The sequence below is a fragment of the Dendronephthya gigantea genome, unplaced genomic scaffold, assembly GCF_004324835.1.
Source record: "Dendronephthya gigantea isolate DGI-Jeju-01 unplaced genomic scaffold, DenGig_1.0 000184F, whole genome shotgun sequence".
Classification (NCBI taxonomy): domain Eukaryota; kingdom Metazoa; phylum Cnidaria; class Anthozoa; order Malacalcyonacea; family Nephtheidae; genus Dendronephthya; species Dendronephthya gigantea.
In genome coordinates, this window is record NW_021163194.1 from 277,321 (window position 1) to 298,484 (window position 21,164).

Here is a 21,164-nt window from a genome sequence, read left to right on the forward strand (position 1 = left end):
CTTCTTGTGGTTGTCTTCATCTTTTGCATTTACTTCAAGGTGACACTCCTCACACGTTACTGGACGGTATTCACAATTGTTCACATGATTTTGTAGATTTCCAAGCTCAACATGCTCCGGACACCCTCGATTCATGTATTCACACTTGATTCTCAGCTCTGATAAAATGTTGTTGAAATAGTTTCCAGGACATTTCAAAGTTTCCAAAGTGAGGTGTTGCCGACATTCTGGGCATGTCTGGGAATTAGGAAGATGTTGAGATATGCAGTTTAAACAAAATTTATGTTCTTCGGCCTCGCATAATCGTGGCTCGTTTAACACACACTGGCAAATGCAGCATTTAAACCATGAAGAACTCGATCAACGAAACGGTCAGGATCATAGCCTTCACCCATCTGCATTATCTTCACATGAATCTGAAACATGTTTTCAATAAATGGTTAAAGAAATTATTGCCATAAATTACTTCCTTAGCCTGGATTTCATTTGGACGTAATTGTCATGAAAATGTCAAGGTGGTTGATGTATTTGAATATTGCTATGGAGTGTGTGCAATCAACAATGACCGATTGGAATTATTACCACTAAACAATAACGAAAAGTTTACATCTGGACTATTTCACATTGGCAGGACTTGTTTACGACTATTGCAACAAAGAGAAATGATTGATATCTACAGAGTTCTTATATTTTATAAATAACGCAAGATTTAAAATATCATTCTCAAGGAACACTTCGCTGCCCAATAGTTCATAGTTGTGTTTACACTGTGCACTATACCCTCTGTCTCTTACACGATATCGTATTTTGGAGTTTGAGAACGCTCTGAACACTTTGAATTAGGATTTTACAATAAAATCAAACAATAATTGTGAATTAACTAAGATTTGTTGACAAAGATTACTCGTAAACGACAAGTGTTGATCTCGTGACTCGGGAATCTGGTAAAGTGTAAACGTGGCAACCAGTGGAACTATCAAACCTACAGTGATTGGTAGCGAGGCTGATTTTGACACTGACAGACCATGCAACTTAAACCACACAAAGATAATCAAATTAGACTTACCAAAGCTGATGAATTATGACAGATTTTCGCTTTGAAATTCAGCAAGAAGCTGGTGTTAGCATCGTCTCGACGGTATTTTGTGTCTAAGATACAACACCTTGATATGACGTAGGTGTATTGTGTTCAAAACATCGCGTGGTTCTAAAGGAAGTCTACCAATATCGTTATAAGGAACTAACTGTTTGCTTCGACAAAAAATCTTTATTATCATGCATTTCATTGATGTTCAAGTATCAACCAGAGATTCGTTAACCGAATTAATATTGCTCACAAGAAGACAAGATTTGTCAAAACGTATTTGTTTTGAAAATACCGTTTCAAGAATCATGTTGCGAGAATTTATTTGCATTTTGAGAGACGCTACGCTTGAATCTGCTACGGATATTGTGCCTTTGATTATTCTGTGTTATCCTGGGTAATCGTAATTTAATATTTGCTAATATTTGACTTAAGTTTAGCGAGTTTGTTTTGTCTTGTTTTGTATTTGAGAAAGTTACGATTATAGTCGGCAAGCTTGGTCAATAATTTATGAATGTGCTCGCTAAATTCTGATCTGAAAATTTCAACTATCAACTTGCGATTTCAAGTAACATTAAACGTTTAATTGATTTATTTATTATCTGTGTAATAAAATATTTTTCAGAACTGGTTTCGGTTTTAACAATCCATTTCTGAGCAATATTGAAAGTCATTTTCACATTTGCATTTTAAGAGAAGCTTTTGCACTTTTGTTTTTGTTTACAACGATTGTGGCATTTTGATTCGAATTTTGCGATGGTTCGTTGACTGTAATTCAATGTTTTATATCTCTGAGGATAGTTCTGCAATAAACACAGTTTATTACACAGTATTTTTGAACGTTTTATAGTTGTGCATTAATGATAACACATGATTTCCCCCATTCAGAACTTCATGTAATTTAAATTATTAAATATAGGTACAAACATTTATCAACAGGAGTCCCTGGTTCACCCGCTTCTGCCTGTGATTCCTTATAACGAGGAAAAGGCGGAAAGATTGTGACCAAAATACAAAATGACAACTTTTAAACACAGTTTATTACACTATATTTTTAAACTATCGCTTTATAGTTGTGAATTAATGATAACACTTCACTCATCACGAAATACTTTGTTATATAATCGCTTGTTTATAATAAATGTTTTACCAACTGCGAGAAATCCTTGAATTATTAAAGACAGTCAAACAACATTCGTTGCCTCGCTGTTTGAACTCAGACAAATGGCCAGAAATTATGTCCGGTTAAAAACACGTTGAAAAGTTTGCTAAATGCTGCTAACTTTGCACAAGAGATCGCTTAAAATATAAGCAAACTCACCAATAATTTTCGTAGGGACAAAATTCTTCTTTTCTTGTCTCAATTCCTTTCTCTTTGAGTTATAATACGAAGTACAATGCCTCGTCTTATTACCATAATCCTCAAAGATTCATTTCCTGTCCGGAAATTAAACAATTTTTGAAGTTAGTCCAGTACATATTTCACATAAGTAACAGTTCTGAACTTTATATGTTATTTGTTAGCCAAAGAATACTGGAATAATCTTTTAAAGGTTCATATAATAATTTGTGTAAACATAGGTCGATAATGACTAATCCTATTTTAGGCAGTTGTTATACCACATATGATGCTAAGGGGCTGGTTAATGGACCGGGCTAGCCCGCCTTCCCGGGCTAGCCCGCCTTCCCGGGCTGAAATTTAGCAAACGATTATATGAGTAATTTTTGCCGGGCTGAAATTTAACAACCGAAGAAAATTTAGCAAACGCTGAAGCCATTGTTGTTTATGCATGTGTGTAACACTGTGCATGCGTTGACAAATTCCCAGCCCGATTACATAATCGAAACGTGAAAAATTGCTTGCGATAATATTGGAAACGGGCTAGCCCGGTCCATGTGGTCGGTCCATGTAAAGTTTAATGAATAATATGTTAGAGTGGTTGAGATGACCACGGCACTGCCGGGTGTTTGAGAAAAGTTGGTGAAACTCAAATACATAAAAATTTGAAGAAACTCACCAAAATTTTCGTAGAACAACAGAATGATCTCATGACTTGCTCTTTGCATCAGTAAACAATGCCATTTGCTCTTAATGTGTTTCAACTGGAATGTTTTGTATTGAGCCTGGTCTGGTCAACCAAGGGCTGACTTTTCCATCTCTCGTTGTGTCTCGTTGAAAATTTAAACTTTGTTTTGTTGTTCAGGTTCCTCGTGGTCCAGCACTCCAGCATATACGAGATCAGGAATTATATCACCCTTCGTTGACAATGAAAGCATGGTTGAATAAGAAATATCTGGATGATCCAGTTAAACACACACACAGGTTCTATGCATTTTAATTTCAGTCACAAAAATTAAACAATGTTTATCTTTAATATATTTACATTAATATAAAAAGGAATTTGGCTGATGAAAAATCGAGCGAAATTTATTTACATTTAGATCTAACCTGATTGCTTCCATTAACGGTACTTGCTGAGTCACTTACGCCAAAAAACAATGAAGTTGTTCTTCTGATAGGTTTTCTGTGCTTCTGGGGCAGGTTGTATGAAAGCTGGATAGCGATATCCATCGGATAGTGGTTTTTTCAACCGTTCTAAAAAGGCTCAAAAAGCGATAAAATTTCAGTTTGGAACCAACAATTATTGAAGAGGATCCTCGATTTAAGAATACTAAGATTTAATCAAAGATATACCCAACAACGGGTGACTTTAAAGCGACTTTGAAACACTATCCGGTGGATAGCGCTATCCGGCTTTCATACAACCTGCCCCTGGTTGCTCATATATCAAGAAAGCGACGAAACAATGATTGACCATCACGACACAAAATATTATCATATTCATGCAAGGACACAATAAGAAGTTTATATTGTGAAAACTTTCAGATGTGAGGTTTTACAACAGCAGTTGCCCAACATCTTTTTTCTATCATTCCTGGCAGTTCTTTCCAGCCATCTCCACCAATGGTGAAGGTTTCCACTGAGTTGAGATATCCCTGCTCATTATTTCTTCCACCAAACACGACAATGACGTCGTTCATGATGACAGCTGAGCTGCCGCTCCTTTTGTAAATCATGGAGGGCAGTGGCTCAATTTGCCCCGTCTCAGTGTCATACATGATGACGTCATTTAATGCCTGAGCATTCTTATTCTCACCACCAAGAACAATGATCTTATCACCCCAAGTGACTGTGGACATATGACAAACAGGCTGAGGTAACGATGTACATGGCTTGAGCTCATTCTTAATCAAATCGTATAAAACAACGCTGTCAAAAGCATCTTTACTAAGGTGGGTTGTTTTTCCGCCCAAGATAAATATTTTTCCATTAACAAATTCTGCCCTGTGAAATGTTCTTGGCTCAGGCATTCTCGTCAGCAGCTTGGCAGTATAAGGTGGGGTAAGAGCAATTTCATAAATGGCATTCGATATTTCTCTTTCATTCCAGTCATGTCCTCCTATTATATAAAATTTTCCTGAATAAACAATGACGTCATGATCAGCTAATTTGACAGGCAGTTTACCACCAAACATTGTCCATCGCAAAGGATGTTGGTTCATCTTCAAAACTTCGATCTTGTCAGTCCCTTCTTTACCATCGTAACCACCAACGACCAGAATGTCATTATTGTAAACACACGATGCTGATGCTGTTCGAAGATGATTCAATGGTGGCAGCATAGTCGACCTCTTCTCAACAATATTATATTTTTCAACAGTTTTCAAAGGAGGTGCTTCCCCATGGTCATACCAACCACCAACAATAATAACGTCTTGGTTATTAGTTGGAATTGTGGGATCTGTAGCTTGAGCACCATCTCTGTTGACAATATTTTCTTTGAATAGATGACCCAATAATCCTTCAAGTCTTTCCAACTGCTGCTTTATAACCTCAAAACTACCCTAAATTAAAAATGAAAAGTTGCTGTGTAGAACATTACTTATTCATTATTGCTTTTAAATCTCAGCCGAAATCCTGTACACATAGAGTGACCACTGGGGATGCAGCCTCTAAGAATTACTGACCAGGTTGGCAAAATGGATCTGTGGCATAGAGTTGTGAATAAACGATACATTTTCAATTTAGAGTTCTATTTTACGACGTTTCTAAGAGTGCTGTTGTTAGGGTTGCAAAGTTTTCACAGCAAATCACTGTCGAGCTTGTGGTATCGCAGTAAAATCAACCGACCAACTATTCTATGGGGCTTGGGGATTCACATTCCGCGGTTTTTTACACTGTGCTAGTATGTGCGTGAAGGTTAAGAATATGGCGCTAAATCCAATGACAATAGAAAACCTTTTAAATTGATGTAGGATGAACCATATTTTGCAATTTAAGGTATCACTGTTAAACTAAATTCAATGGGAGGGGAGGGAAATCTACTGCAAGTTACAACCACGCATTTTTTCATAAATGCAGTTTCCGAAATCCAAATTTTATTTCGTTATTATGGGTCTTCTAAAGCATTAAAAATTACATTTCGATACATCAGTTTAATAATTACATAATTTCGCTTTGGATCCAACGCGCATTCCACGTTTATTTTGAACGAGGCTGTCCAGGCAAATAACATAATTATCGAGAGGGTGCATTTCGTCACGTGACAGCTTATATGATAATCAATGACCAGCAATTATGAAATATTATCACAAATATATTCTTACCTCCATTTTCTTTACTCTCTTGTGAATTCCTGATTGGGTTTGTTTTATCTCGTCAAGAGCTTTCTAAAATAACAACCTCACTCGCGTTCATTAAACTCATTTAACATGAATTACCTCGGAAACGGGGCGATTGAAACAAGTTAAGGTGAAGATGAGTCTGGATGTAGAATATGCTGATTATCTCAAAGTTAAACTGCTTACTTTGATAGATTAAATTTTATGTAGCAAAAATATAGAAGGAACATCATTTTTATAAGAAACATCATCTTATACTAATTCTTAAGAGAGGGGATCGCTGTCTTTCGTACATATCGCTTTGACTATATCATTTGAAAATTAACCTTCGTCTCATCTTGTCTCGCTTCGATTTGATCTTGTCTCGCTTCGATTTGATATTGTTTTCTTGTTATTTGAAGGTGCTGAATATTCAGCTCAGCTTGAGACGGTGTCAGTTTGTTGACATTTGTCTAAATTACAATATGATGGTTAAAATATCACGAGAGGTAACAGGAGAGGTAACACGATCCAACTGATGTGTACAAAATTTTCTCTGTGGTGACATGATATAGTATAATCTATGAAGTGATAGTTGAAACTGGGGCCTTAGGCACCTTACGATATGGACCTTATCAGATTTTATTGTTTTACTTGTTTAGGCTTTCTGTTTTTCTTGTTTTCTCGAGGGCGCTAGTGAAGGTGTTTGGCTTGTTTATTCAGCCAATGTGGTATAAAATGCTACTTCATAGAAAGCCTTCGCGCTTTTAAAAACTTGGTATCAACCTAATCAGAAACGGAGGAAGTATTTGCAACATGATTATAAATACTAGCGAATTTAATATTCAATTTAATTCCCACCGGTTAAACATTCATCAATCTATAAAATATGTTAAGATAGTGACCCCCCTCTTATGAACACATCACGAGTCTATAAAATTGTCGAAATGAAAAAGATATTTCTTTAATCACCTTCATTATTTTTAATTCTTCCTGCATATCATCATGTTTTTTTGTCACCTTATCCCCCGTTTCAGCGAAAGGTCTCGACCTCTTCACAGTATCAAGACTTTGACACAGGACTTCATCCAGATCAACAATTTCCTCTGGTTTCCTCTCAGTTTCAATTTTAGTTTCTCTCATTTCATTTTGTCTCTTGCTGAATTCATTTTTCTCAGCTCCCTTAGAAAATTCTTCATCTTTCATCTGACGGAAATTCTGCTGGTCTTTGCCACTCACTAGCGAGCTATACTTTTCGGCAACCATTGTTGGACGGTATTCACAACCAATCACGTGATCTTCAAGATTTCCAAGCTGAACGTGTTCGGGACACCCTCGATCGTTGTAATCACACCTGATTCTTAGTTCCGACAAGATGTTTATTAAAAACTTTTGGGGAAGTTGCAAAGTTTCCAATGTGAGGGGTTTCTTACATTCTGGGCATGTTTGAGACTGTTTAGCAAGGTGTTGTGTTATACAAATGGAACAAAAGTGATGTTCTCCTGCCTCACATATTCTCGGCTCTTTCAACACACGGTGGCAAATAAAGCATAGCAAATCTCGTTTAACTTGTAAAATGAAGCGATTTGGATCATGACCTCGCTCCATTGGTACTTCACTTTCTGAAAAAAAATTAATTTAAAGTTAAGGTTGTTACTTCTTCACTATAATACGGTTAATACTTCACTTTATGTACTTTTTCACACAGGCACATAAGATTTTTTAATACAGGTTTGTTTTGACAATACCATTTTTTATGAGCATCATGCTGTGAGAAAATTGCAGCATTCCATTTGGACGCGTCAGCATTTGTATTTACTAAAAATATCATTCTTCTTTTTCTTGTGTTATTGTAATTTAATATTTCATATTGCTAAGAAGATTTCAAAACAAGGAGAATTTGTTACACAATACTTTCTAAGTTTTCCTTTATGGGCATCCATAAATGACAATTGCATGTCAGAACTACAATTAACCGTTGAAATCAGACAACTGGACAAAAATTGCATTGGCTAAATAGCAGATGAAGTCCACTGATGCTGCTAACTTTACACACGATATCGCTTAGAATATAAACAAACTCACCAGCAATTTTCATAGCGACAAAATCGCTATCTAAATGCTCTATATCTTGATGCAACATCTCGTATTACTGTGAACCTCTGTCGTGAAATAAATGCGAAGACAGCACAATATTCTTGAAGCTGTTAAGATGGATCAAAATCCCCATCTTTGGGCAAAACTAACAATGCACCTGAAACGTTATAAGATTGACCATGAAAAACATCGTAAGTCCAATCAAATTGCATGAAATAAATTTCCACAGTGAAATACGATTTCTGTTTCATCATTCTGCTGTGCATAAATCTCTATACACATATAATTGATTGAGAGTTATTATCATTGATAAAAACACAAGATTTAAACTATCAATCTTCAGAAATCTAATCCAGTACTCTACCTGTTGAATTATCAACCTATATACAGAGATTGATGGTGAACGATTTCATGAATTGAAAACATTGAAACGTTTAACCGATTCAAAGCTAATCAACCGAACAGTTTGATCTTAGATTTAAAGTTAGAAAAATTAGGCTATTTGATTTAAATCAGTCAATCAATCATTCGATTTGATTTCAACAAAGTGTTGATTTGCATGGTGACCAGTTAATTTTGTCCGTAAAGTGCAAACTATGACATAACTTTTGAATCAATGCATTATTTATTTTTAGGCCGATGCTGATATTGACAGTGACAGACTATGCAGCTTATAAAAAACACACAGAGGAAATCAAATTAGACTTACCAAAGGCAAAGCTGATGAATGATGACAAATTTTTACTTAAACATTCTGCAACAGATAGGTGTAACGTCGTCAACAGTATTTTGTATTTAAAACAACACCTTGATACGTCGTCGTAATGTTTATTGTGTTAACGACATCAGGCTTTGAACGTTGTCATAAAGAGTCTTCATTTATAACCTGCTTCGTTGGATAACATTCTTATATACTATCATGCTGTGAAGATAATTTGACGCATTTGGATTTCAATGATAGTCAATTTGAGATTACCAAATAATTGAAGGAGCTGTTTTATTGAGTTGTGTTTTATAAGCACATCATATTTGTCAAACTTGACTTCGATTTTGACAATACTAACTATGCCGAAGGATTATTAGCAAATTAAAATTTTGAATTACAATGATCCAGTCGCGTACCACTCGAAACAAAAGCACAACATGCATTCGTAGCAAATCAAAATGCAAATACAAACGCATCTCTCAAAATGAAAATAAATTTTGTTTCATGGGCTTTAAACTCAGCCCAATTCTGACAAATCTTGTGTACTCGTGTGAAATAACGACGAAATTATACTGGGAATCTCATGTTGATACTTGGAACAGCAGCAATAAATACAAATGTCTCAGGTAAAAACAATTTTCACAGCATGAAGGTAAAAATGTTATTGTTCAAGCACACCATGCAGTTAGGTCTTTATAAAGATCTTTAAAGTCTGATATTATATCACGCGATGTCTTGAATACAATAAATATTATTACGACATTTTAAACAATATCGTTGGTCGTGTTAAGACCAGAATATTTAAGTTTAAATCTGTCATAATTCATCGGCTTTGGTAAGTCTAATTTGATTATCTTTGTGTGGTTTAAGTTGCCTGGTCTGTCAGTGTCAATATTAGCCTCGCTACCAATCACTGTAGGTTTGATAGTTCCACTGGTTGCCACGTTTACACTTTACCAGATTCCCGAGTCACGAGATCAACAATTGTCGTTTACTAGTAATCTTTGTCAACAAATTCTTTCACAAAGTTTTTATTTGATGACAAGATGGTTGAAGGTTGAAAGTTTAAATCTGATGTTCTTATAAAAGATAAAAACTCTCCATGAATCTCTGTAGGTTTGATAGTTCAACCAGGCAGAGCAGTGAACTAGATTTCTGATGGTTGATTGTTTAAATCTTAATAATATTCTTGTATGTTTGCATGGTGACATCAATAAGTAATTTAGCTTGTAGGTACACCACGTAAGTATTTAATACTGCAAAGCTTTCGGTCCTAAATTCATCAGTGCAATAGCTCACATTCATATTGCACTGATAAAGGCCCGGGTTGGTTAATAGACCAAAAGCTTTGCAGTTTACATACTTACGTGATGTACCTACAAGCTAATTCACTTAGTTTAAATCTTGTTTATTAACATTTGAACTCAACACCAATTTTTATAGCTTAATAAATACTTGATCAAAAATAACTGACCTAATTATATAAATATAATTTTTATCAAATGCGTACCAGGCTACTAATACGAATTCATGCATTTCTTGTTTGTTTCAAGTGCAAATACATGCCTTATGCCATATAATAAACTTTTTATTGTCCTTGCTCGGTCTTTACCGAGAAATATTGGACCTCGATCTTTTTGTACAAACCTCGCTCTTCCAGCTCGGTCTGTTCAAAAAGACCTCGGTCCGATGTTTCTCGGTAAAGACCTCGCGCCCGGTTAATAAGAAGTTAGTAATTGAGTTTTTAAACTTTGCTGTATATTATTAAGACGACTATGTGCAGCATTGATCATCACTAGGATATGAGATGAAAAGTGTTATTGTGAGTTAATGATTAATTTAAACATTTAATAATGTTTCAGATACGTATTACTAATGGCTACTGGTTATGACCCAACCCGCTTCATTCACTCCGTTCACCAAGATTGTTTCTGCAGTATTTGTCTTTTGGTATTAAGAGATGCACGAATATGCAAAAAAGAACATCAATTTTGTTCCAATTGTATAACCCAACACCTTGCTCGTTCCTTAACATGTCCAGTATGTCGAGAACCCCTCACTCCAGAAACTTTGAAACCCCTCCACCGTTTTTTTCGGGACCGCTTGTCAGAGCTGAAAATCAAGTGTGATTACTTCAATCGAGGATGTCCTGAAATACTTGATCTTGGAAATCTACAAAATCACGAGGATGTTTGTGGATACCGTCCAGTGCCGTGCCAGAACTGTGGCGTGTACGTAAGTGCAAGAGACATGGATATCCACCAAAATTTTTGTGGTAGCAATGTGCAAAACTTACGAAGGGTGGGACTAGATGAATGCATGAATAGGTATGAAACACTTTGTGCTTCAACAAATGTATTTCAAGAAAGTATAAAAAATGAAGTTGGAGAAGTTTGTCAAAGAGTAACTGCAATTGAAGAAATATTAGACATTCATAAATTTATCATTAATTGACGGCGAACTTAAAATTCCTAAACCAGCTTCGATTGTAATTGCAATAGTTCAATATTTTGTGTCTAAAACATCAGCTTGATATATGTCGTAATATTTATTTCCAAGTCATTTTTAAAACATTCTTGCAGTCCTACGCAATTAGCTTTAACAATATCATTTTTGGCATCACGCTGGGGAACTTGCGAAACTTTAATGATTAAACATTTTATTTCCATTTTTTCGATGTTTCAAGTAGCAATATATGATATGATATTCCAAGTACTCCAAGTTACATCAAACTGTTCGTCGATTGCCTTATCATCTTTTTACTAGTTTTTACAAAACTAGTTTCGGTTTTGACAGCAACAAGATTTATCGAAACTGTAGTTTCGATTTGCCATTTAGCATCATGCTGTGAGAGTTTTAAACATTTTTCAGATATTCGCATTTCTTTGTTATTTCAAGTATCAACTTGAGATTGGTATTATTGATAGTTGAGTTATTATCTCGCATACAAGATTCAAAAGTGGTTTATTTTGACACTAACAGTTTACTAATCATGGTGCAAAATCATTTTAGTCTCTCAGACACTTGCATTTCTTCGATGTTCCAAGTATCAACATGAATTTCCTAGTATTATTAAATGGTTCATTAATCGAGTCATTACAACAAGATTTAAATTTGGTTTGTTTCGACAATATCAGTGCCAGCCTCATGCTGAGAGAATCTCTAGCGCTCTCTCTCGCTATATTTAGTATTTAAAGTGGTTGCTCTTTTAAATTGAATGTCGTGCTGGGGTCTTAATTAAATGTTCCATGCTGTGTCGCAAAGTGAATCTACGTATCTCGCTTTGGCTCGAGTGATTATTGATTTGTGTCCATTTCAGAGCTAGTCTCCCAGAGGGACTCGACTAATGGACAAACAATAACACAACTGTTAACAAGGTATAACAACAGCGTAGAGTTAATAAACAAGGAAATAAAAGTCTTCAAACAACTTAGCATCAAATGTGGTATAACAACTGCCTAAAATAGACGAAACACTTCTCAACGTTTCGACCTGAGGGCCTTCGTCAGGAGAGTTAGTAAGGTGATAATACTAACTCTCCTGACGAAGGCCCTCAGGTGGCAACGTCGAGAAGTGTTTTGTCTATTTTAGGCTGTTGTTATACCATATTTGATTCTGAGTTGTTTGAAGACGCTGCCACGCTGCTCTCTGGTTATGTTTAACAAGGGTTTAAATTATGTCCATCGTGATTAAATATTTCATGCTGAGACTCAAACTAAAGCTATGAATCTCGCTTTGGTTCCAGTTATTGATTTGTGTTGATTTCACAACCAGTCTCACAGAGAAAGTCCAGGCATGAAATAACACAATTGTATTTGCCTTCATCGATGAACAAAAACACAACATGTTGAACACAAAGGTTTAAATTCTGATAAAAAGTATTCAATAATAAGAAATTTCAAGTGGAAATTTTTCCACTCGAAATTAATACCTATCAATTCTCTGGAAATTAGTTAATGCTACAAAATCTCAATTGATTTATTGAAAAGTGTTTGAAATTCAGATGAAGACACAGAAGACGTAAGGATTTCAAGAGCGTATTCAAATACAGCTTTTATGCGACGTTTTAAAGGGAGGGAGGCTGGGGAGATGTCTACGGAGAAGTGTTTATGACCCAAGTGTCCAAGAGCATAATTCGTCAGAAGTGTTAGTAAAGTCATACTAACTTTCCTGACAAAGACCTTTAGATCGAAACGTCGAGAATTTTTCCTGGTCTAACAGTTTTCAAACCACACTTGAATATTTTGTTTCAAACATCACCTTGATATAAATTATGTCGTAATATTTATTTCTAAGTAATTTTTTATTCCTGTGGACCTACGCAATTATCTTTGACAGTAACATTTTTAACATCATGCTGTGAAACTTGTTTTTATTCCCGTCATTCAATTTGCATGTCTTCGATATTTCAAATATCAATATGATATTCGAAGTACTATCAAATGGTTCATTTAATGAGTTTTTACAAGATTTGTAAAAACTGAATGTGAGAATTTACAAGATTTGTAAAAACAGGTTTCCGTTTTGACACCAGAAAGATTTATCGAATCGAAACTAGTTTCGATTTGCAATTTTTACAATCATGCTGTGAGAGTTTTAAATATCTTTAAACACTTGCATTTCTTTGTTATTTCAAGTACCAACTCGAAATTGGTATTATTGATAGTTGAGGTGTTATCTCGCATACAAGATTCAAAAAGTGGTTTATTTTGACACTAACAGATTTCTAATCATGGTGCAAAAATTGTATTCATTCCAGTCTCTCAGACACTTGCATTTCTTGGATGTTCCAAGTATCAACATGAGTTCCTAGTATTACTAAATGCTTCATTGATCGAGTCATTACCACAAGATTTAAATCTGGTTTGTTTTGCAATATCAGTGCCAGCCTCATGCTGAGAGAATCTCTAGCATTCTCTCTCGCTATATTTAGTATTTAAAGTGGTTGTTTTTTTAAATTCAATGTTGTGCAGGAGTCTTAATTAAATGTTTCATGCTGTGTAACAAAGTGAAGCTACGAATCTCGCTTTGGCTCGAGTGATTATTGATTTGTGTCCATTTCAGAGCTAGTTTCCCAGAGGGACTCAACTAAAACAATAACACAACTGTCTAACAAGGTATAACAACAGCGTAGAGTTAATAAACAAGGAAATATAAGTCTTCAAACAACTTAGCATCAAATGTGGTATAACAACTGCCTAAAATAGACGAAACACTTCTCGACGTTTCGACATGAGGGCCTTCGTCAGGAGAGTTAGTATTACTAACCTTAGTTACTATTACTACCTTACTACCTCTCCTGACAAAGGCCCTCAGGTCGAAACGTCGAGAAGTGTTTCACCTATTTAGGCAGTTGTTATACCACATTTGATGCTAAGTTATTTGAAGACGCTTCCACGCTGCTCTCTGGTTATGTTTAAAAAGGGTTTAAATTATGTCCATCGTGATTAAATATTTCATGCTGAGACCCAAACTATTGATATGAATCTCGCTTTGGTTCGAGTTATTGATTTGTGTTGATTTCACAAACAGTCTCACAGAGAAAGGCATGAAATAATAAAAAGTGATTATTTGCCTTCGTCGATGAACAAAAACACAACATGTTAAACACAAAGGTTAAATTACGATAAAAAGTATTGAATAACAAGTAATTTCAAGTGGAAAGATTTTCAATCGAAAATAAGACCTATCAACCCTCTGAAAATTAGCCAACATCAAGTATAGTGCTACAAAATCACAATTGATTTATTGAAAAGTGTTTGAAATTCAGATGAAGACACAGAAGACGTAAGGATTTCAAAAGCGTATTCAAATACAGCTTTTATGCGACGTTTTAAAGGGGGGGAGGCTGGGGAGATGTCTACGGAGAAGTGTTTATGACCCAAGTATCCAAGAGCATAATTCGTCAGAAGTGTTAGTAAAGTCATACTAACTCTCCTGACAAAGACCTTTAGGTCGAAACGTCGAGAATTTTTTCCGGTCTAACAGTTTTCAAACCACATTTGATGAGAAATTATTTCATCATATTTACATATGAAACTCTTTTACTAAAGAATTTATTCGCTGTACATGATTATTGCTGATGTTCACTGATTAATATTGAAGTGTTGAAATGAACCATCATAATATGAAATTATATCAACACATCAACAATATATTCACACGCATATTCACACTAATAATTGCACGTCTACAAATACAATAGTACACGAATATAATCCTAAATCTAATCTTAAATCTAATCCTAATCCAATCCATTAATCTCTTTAATTTTCGATAATAAAGAGGTTTAGGGATGGATTTAGGATTAGGTTGAGCTCGTGTATTATGAACCTGAAATTCGGAATAACTTTCCTTACCTTGATACACCAAGAAAATTATATCAACAAATACCCCGAACTATCCATATCCATCCTTGGAAGTCTCCTTCAGTGGTCTCAACTGTCCCCATTTTAACCTGAGATTTTGAAAAATGTTAAACATTAACTCTACTACCATGATGAATTTCTTAAGCGAAAAAAGTTACAAATCCTCTCTCAAATCGAGAAGGGTACTGGGTCAGGTCTGGAACCGCAAAGCATCTATGGATTGTTTTGGTGGAAAGGTAATACAATAATACGTAAATTACGATATTTCGTAGAGCATAGGTCCAAAAGCAATCTTTAAAAGTTCGATTGCGTTTGCTAAAAAATCTGGACGAGAAACTTTTGTAAACAAGTATAATTAATGCTCTGCATAAATTAACCCAGCTCTGAATTTTAATTACCCTCCTGTAGAATTGCGATAATATGGAAGACATTCTCTGTCGGTTTCAACAATTCTTTTCATACAGAAGCGATGAAACTCATTTCTTTATTTAAGATCATAAAAAAGGTTTCTTACTCAAGATATTAAAGTCTCTTCATCAGCTTATAATGCACTCAGAGATATAAAATATTACATTCAAATGATTACTGGTTATACTTTACAATACGGGTGTATAAAAAGTAAACTCACTTTAGCGAGATATTGTACGTAACTTACTTGATCAACGAGAATAACTTTCGGATATGAAGACAGAACAAGCATTTGGCTGTTGAATGAAACGATTTTCACAGCGTAGAGAAAATAAACAAGGAAATATAAGTCGATTAAAAATCGTGGCAAGAAAATGATTGAATTTCAACACACATCCTGATGCACGTTTGTCGCCCATGCATAATAATTATTCTAAGCATCGTTTTACAAAAGACAGTTTGACAAATCCGTGATTAATTGCTTTGTTCTTTCTTTATCATAGCGCAGAGGTGAAAATATTTGAATTTGATCAGGATTCTTCAACCAACTCGTATTTGTTTATCAACAGCTAAAAGCCAGGGGCAGGTTGTGTGAAAGCTGGATAGCGCTATCCACCGGATAGTGTTTTTTTTAATCGCTATAAAATCGCCCGCTGTTGGTTATAACTTTTATTAAATTTTGAGTAGAAGCGGTTAGGTTATAGTGCTTTTCTCAAACTATATTTTGGTGGTATTTTTGTGTTTTTCGCCCGCGTATTCGCTGAGTTATAAGACTGTAAAAAAGTAGGTCCATTTAAATCCTAAATTAATCAGACCAGACCGGAATCAACAAACAACACATCTTTAAAGTAACAAGACGAGACTAAAACTGCAATAAGAATAGCAAGATTATAGTTATTATAGTTACATACCGTTCCAAATAGCACAATTTCTCGATGAATTTGCAGAGTTTAAAGGTTTCTTGCACAGAAGGAAGTCAGAGGGAACTCCTGCAAGTGATCGGAACATTTTCGGCACACTGTCGCGCTCACTTCGGAAACACGAGATTTTACGAAGATAGGCAGTGTGATCCATCCATTATATCGTATAGATTATGCAGCTCAGTGGATATGCAAGCCATATTTCCAAAAGTGAAATATTATTGTGACATACACTCCAGTTTTTGCATGAAACACGACTATTTTAGTTTCTGTTAAAAGCGAACGTAAACGGTAAACCGCAAATATCTTCACAATTTTTTGAGCATTAAAGTTGAGCATGGTTCGACAACGTTTTCTTTTACCCAGAAAATTATTTAAGACCATTTTTCTTTTAAACTACAGATTTCTTCATGTGTCACTTTGACAAAAACAACTCGCCGCCATTTTGAAAAATCCGCTCAGCTGATTATTGCGTAAGAATTCCGAGGTCGCTCGACCAATCAGAAGCCAGAACTTTCAAAAATCACTTTTGCAATTATTATACGAATTCATTTTATATTATTAAGCTTGTAACGCCATGCCTTGTGGGCTTTTTGGGTTATAACCACTGGTCAATTCACGCTTCGTTAAAACGCTTGATAGCGACTAGCAAGAACTATCCTGAATAACCATCGTAAAAATAATTAGGCTCAGTTTGGAAATATCTATCTTTTATTGATCAATATTTATAATCAAACTTATTTCACTAATGAATCTAATGTCCTTCATATTGCTAATGTTCATTGGTTAAGATTAAAATTTCAAATTGACCCTATTTACACACTAATAATATTGGTTAAACCTCACCAGACGTCACAGTATAAGAATTTAGAAATGTTATAGATGACAACAGCAGTCATCAACATATAAGAAGTTTATAAGAACATATATAAGAACACAGTGTAAAGGTCATAAAACTTTCAGATGTGAGGTTTCACAACAGCGGTTGCATTCCATCTTTTTTCTATCATTCCTGGCAGTTCTTTCCAGCCATCTCCACCAATGGTAAAGGTTTCCACTGAGTTGAGACATCCCTGCTCATCATTGCGTCCACCAAACACGATAATGACGTCATTCATGATGACGGCACAACTGCCGCTCCTTTTATTAATCATGGAGGGAAGCCACCTACTTTGCCCCGTCTCAGTCTCATAGATGATGACGTCATCTAATATTCGACCATTGTTATCCAAACCACCGAGAACGATGATCTTATCACCCCAAATGACTGTGGACATTTCAAAAACAGGCTTAGGTAACGATGGACATGGCGTAAAGTTATTCTCAACCAAATCATAAACAACAACGCCGTCAGTAGCATCCTCATAACTCTCGGTTGTTGATCCACCCAAGATAAATACCTTTCCATTAACTATCTCTGCTCTGTGTTCATATCGTGGCTCTTTCATTCTCGTCAGCAACCTCGACGTGTGAGGCGGAATAAGAGCAGTCTCGTATATGGCATCAGATATCATATTTTTATCCTCGTTGAATCCGCCTATAGAAATCAATTTATCTTCATAAACAAGGGCGGCATGGCCTCTTAACTTTGCCGGCAAGTTACCATCAAACATTGTCCATCGCAAAGGACACTGCTTCATATTTAACGCTTCTATTGTGTCAATGGCATCATCCACACCCACACCGCCTGCGACAAGGACGTTATTGTTGTAAACAAACGATGCTGTTTTACTTCGGCGATTATTGAGTCTTAAACATAGACTTCTTCTCAGCTAATACTGTAATATTTCAACATATCCAAAGGACGGATGTCTTCATCGCTATAGTCACCGCCAATGATAATAACGTCTTGTTTCTTGGCTGAAATTGTGGGGTCAATTGCATGAGCACTATTATTGTGAACAGTGTTAATATCTATTTGTGATAAATGATTGAGTAACAATTCTTCAACTCTTTCCAGTCGCTCTTTCGTCACCTAAACAGTTATAGAAACACGCATGGAGAATCAAGAAGATTTACTGACGACGTTAGCTTAACTGTAAATGGATCTGTGGCATATGATCTTGTGAATAAACGATGAATTTTTAAAGCTCAGAATTGTATTTTACGACGTTTCTAAGAGTGTTGTAGTTAGCGTTGCAACGAGGATCATCTGAGCGCTTTCATCACCTTCATCTAAATAAGCCCGTCGCCCGTCGGAACCATATTTTGCAATCATCGTCCAGGCAAATGACATAATTATCGAGAAGGTGCATTTCGTCAGGTGACAGCTTATATGATAATCAATGACCAGCAATTATGAAATATTATCACAATATTTTCTTACCTCCATTTCCTCAACTTTCTCGTTAATTCCTGATTGGGTTTTTTTCATCTCGTCAAGAGCTTTCTAAAATAACAACCTCACTCACGTTCATACTCATTTAATATGAATTACCTCGGAAACGGGGCGATGGAAACAAGTTAAGATCTCAAAGGATTAAATTTTATGTAGCAAGAATATAGAAGAAACATCATTGTAAGTTGTTTTTTAAGAAACATCTTCTTAAGCTAATTCCTAAGAGAGGGGATCTCTGTCTTTTGTACATATCGCCTTGACTATATCAGTTAAAAATTAACCTTCGTCTCATCTTGTCTCACTTCGATTTGATCTTGTTTTCTTGCCATTTGAAGATGCTGAATATACAGCTCAGCTTGAGACGTTGTCAGTTTGTTGACATTTGTCTAAATTACAAGTATGATGGTTAAAATATTTTATTGTGGTAACACGATCCAACTGATGTGTACAAAATTTCTCTATTATATCTCTGTGGTGATATAATAGAATATAATCTATGAAGTGATAGTTGAAACTGGGGGCCTTAGGCACATTACTATATGGACCTTATCAGATTTCATTGTTCTGCTTGTTTAGACTTAGTCTCATCTTGTCTCACTTCGATTTGATCTCGTTTTCTTGCCATTTCAAAGTGCACTTTTTAATAAAGCGGGAAAACATAATGACCAAGGATCTAAACTTTTTTACTTAAAAGTCCTCTGGATCAGGCTGTTCTCTCAACGTACCTTGAGTTCCACGAAGACACCATCATTTTTACAGGATTTCTGGTGGCTATTCAATTCTTTTTCTTGTATAGAAGTCATATTTTCTAAACGTTTTAAAAGGAACAGTGTTTCAGAAGTACATAAACTAAAACACTGGATTAAAATTTAAGCCAGGGTTAGCGCTAACCTAGCTTTGAACTACTGCCCCTGTTTTAAACAAGATGAAAATGGGCGCCTACACCCAGCATGAAAAAATAACAGCTGCGCTTTCAATGCTGTGTACATTTTATTAGTACAGCCAAACACCGTAGCTTATACCTGAGGTCTGTGGGCCAGCTTCATTTATCGTTCCTTCTGCTAAAGTCGTGGCTGTTTCAGACGACGATGGAAAAGCTGGCGTAGCTGACGGATTGGACGTCGAAGGTGTATCAACAGCAGTTACAGCTGGTGTGTCATGGGTTGGCGAAATCGCTGGAAGTTCTCCGGTAACCTCTGAGGTATCCATCTTCTTTAGATCAAAATATTTTGATAGTACGAGTAGCTAAAATTTAGCATTCACGGTGAACTGGCGAATATTGAGCTGGTCATGGCGATTATAAATGTGATACCAGGCGATTATAAATGTGATACTATAATTAAACCAGGCAGCTTTTAGACTTACCAAAGATGATTAAATATGACAGATTTTCACTTTGACATTTTACAACAAATCAAATTGGTGCGAACGCAATCATAACAATTTTGTATTTAAGACAACACTTTGATATATCGTGATGTTTATTGTGTTTTGGGGACTTTGAGACATCACCGTGCGAAAATTTTATTCATTTCAGACATTTGCATTTCTTTAATATTCCAAGTATAAACATGAGTTTTCTAGTATTATTAAATTGCTCGTTGCATGATTGAGTCATTATCTTGTGCATAAAAATATTTAAACTGCTTCTTTGACAACAGTATTAGCCGCACGAAGCTATGATAAGCCTCAATACTTGGGCTTCATGACTTGATGAGGAATAAGATTTAAACAACAAAATATGTCTTGCACAAAAGATTTGAAGCTTGCACACGGCAAAAACGAATCGTTTGAATTAATAACCTTGTGTATAGTTTAAGCCTCAAAATGCCCATTTCAAAGCTGTCAGATGTGTGATGAGCTGTCAAAAGATTGCAGAATGCGTATTCAGAAGAAAAGTTGAACTTTTTAAAGTTATTCAATAGTTTTCTCTTTGATAGCGATACAGAAATACACAATTGTGAACCAGAGATTAGATTTTTGGCTTGAAACTTCATAAACAGCGACTCTGATCAAAACCATGCTCTAGCTTTTAACTATCCACCCTACACAAACAACTACTACTAGAAATAATGGAGTTATCTTAGAGTTTTATTAGTTTAATTCAAATGAGCTAAGCTTCTTTGGTCACGCGTTATATGTTGCGCGACTAAAATGTTCGTTTTCTGAACAAGAAATTCAATGTACTAGAAATTCCACAATGCGTAGCTTTCTAAACATAACGCAAGGTCAGTTCAGAAAACATCCAACTTTCCGAGGTGCCTAAATTTCGGATACACCGAAGCTGCAAGTATATTTCTTATACGACAAACCTATTCACATTAAGGAATAAACGAAGCTCACTTTTGATAAAATAAAGGACAACAATCAATATAATATACATTCGACATTATTTTGGAGGTTTTTTCCCGTGCAACCGATAATTTGCGACGCGTACATGCACTATGGCGTCTCTCGCAAAAACAATATCCTTCAACTCTTCTGTTTCTATGATTGTAAATGACAGATCGTACAGTTTAACCTAAAAAAAATATTTAAATAAAACTTACAGAAATAAACGGTAAATGGTGAGAAATTCTTT

At 35.5% G+C, this 21,164-nt stretch overlaps 3 protein-coding genes across 6 annotated transcripts; all 3 read right to left on the reverse strand.

Moving 5' to 3' along the window:
- Nucleotides 1-3,705: 3,705 nt before the first annotated feature.
- Nucleotides 3,706-10,087, reverse strand: LOC114538418. Of its 4 annotated transcripts, none has more exons than XM_028559594.1 (6): nt 8,553-10,087; nt 7,495-8,000; nt 6,719-7,368; nt 6,094-6,219; nt 5,753-5,815; nt 3,706-4,990 (listed from the first exon to the last, which is right to left on the reverse strand). In XM_028559594.1, exons 2-6 carry the CDS (start codon nt 7,553-7,555, stop codon nt 3,968-3,970), a joined length of 1,923 nt encoding a protein of 640 aa, XP_028415395.1. In that variant the 5' UTR covers nt 7,556-8,000; nt 8,553-10,087; the 3' UTR covers nt 3,706-3,967. The 4 variants fall into 4 exon arrangements, with proteins under 4 accessions (XP_028415395.1, XP_028415397.1, XP_028415398.1 ...); XM_028559596.1 differs by lacking the exon at nt 8,553-10,087 and having other exon boundaries at nt 7,495-7,619; nt 7,832-7,903; XM_028559597.1 differs by having other exon boundaries at nt 7,832-10,087.
- A 6,925-nt stretch (nt 10,088-17,012) lies between these two features.
- Nucleotides 17,013-17,986, reverse strand: LOC114538422 (kelch domain-containing protein 8B-like). Its single transcript, XM_028559601.1, has one exon. It carries the CDS (start codon nt 17,883-17,885, stop codon nt 17,205-17,207), a length of 681 nt encoding a protein of 226 aa, XP_028415402.1. The 5' UTR covers nt 17,886-17,986; the 3' UTR covers nt 17,013-17,204.
- A 27-nt stretch (nt 17,987-18,013) lies between these two features.
- On the reverse strand, nt 18,014-19,811 carry LOC114538443. Its single transcript, XM_028559620.1, has 5 exons — nt 19,606-19,811; nt 19,309-19,391; nt 18,865-18,969; nt 18,572-18,634; nt 18,014-18,220 (listed from the first exon to the last, which is right to left on the reverse strand). Exons 1-5 carry the CDS (start codon nt 19,790-19,792, stop codon nt 18,014-18,016), a joined length of 645 nt encoding a protein of 214 aa, XP_028415421.1. The 5' UTR covers nt 19,793-19,811.
- Between the last annotated feature and the right edge of the window lie 1,353 nt (nt 19,812-21,164).

What these genes read in the sequence shown, in the direction of transcription:
- LOC114538418 (XM_028559594.1), bottom strand. Translation starts at nt 7,555, where the DNA reads ATGCTGACGCGTCCAAATGGAATGCTGCAATTTTCTCACAGCATGATG. An exon ending in AAGAATTAAAAATAATGAAG is followed by an intron (nt 6,220 to 6,718) that starts GTGATTAAAGAA and finishes ATTGTAATTTAG; the next exon opens with ACAAATGTCAACAAACTGAC. An exon ending in AGAGAGTAAAGAAAATGGAG is followed by an intron (nt 4,991 to 5,752) that starts GTAAGAATATAT and finishes TTTTTAATTTAG; the next exon opens with GGTAGTTTTGAGGTTATAAA.
- LOC114538422 (XM_028559601.1), bottom strand. Translation starts at nt 17,885, where the DNA reads ATGAAGCAGTGTCCTTTGCGATGGACAATGTTTGATGGTAACTTGCCG.
- LOC114538443 (XM_028559620.1), bottom strand. Translation starts at nt 19,792, where the DNA reads ATGGATACCTCAGAGGTTACCGGAGAACTTCCAGCGATTTCGCCAACC. An exon ending in TGAGACAAGATGAGACGAAG is followed by an intron (nt 18,635 to 18,864) that starts GTTAATTTTTAA and finishes TTGTTATTTTAG; the next exon opens with AAAGCTCTTGACGAGATGAA. An exon ending in AGAAAGTTGAGGAAATGGAG is followed by an intron (nt 18,221 to 18,571) that starts GTAAGAAAATAT and finishes ATAACTGTTTAG; the next exon opens with GTGACGAAAGAGCGACTGGA.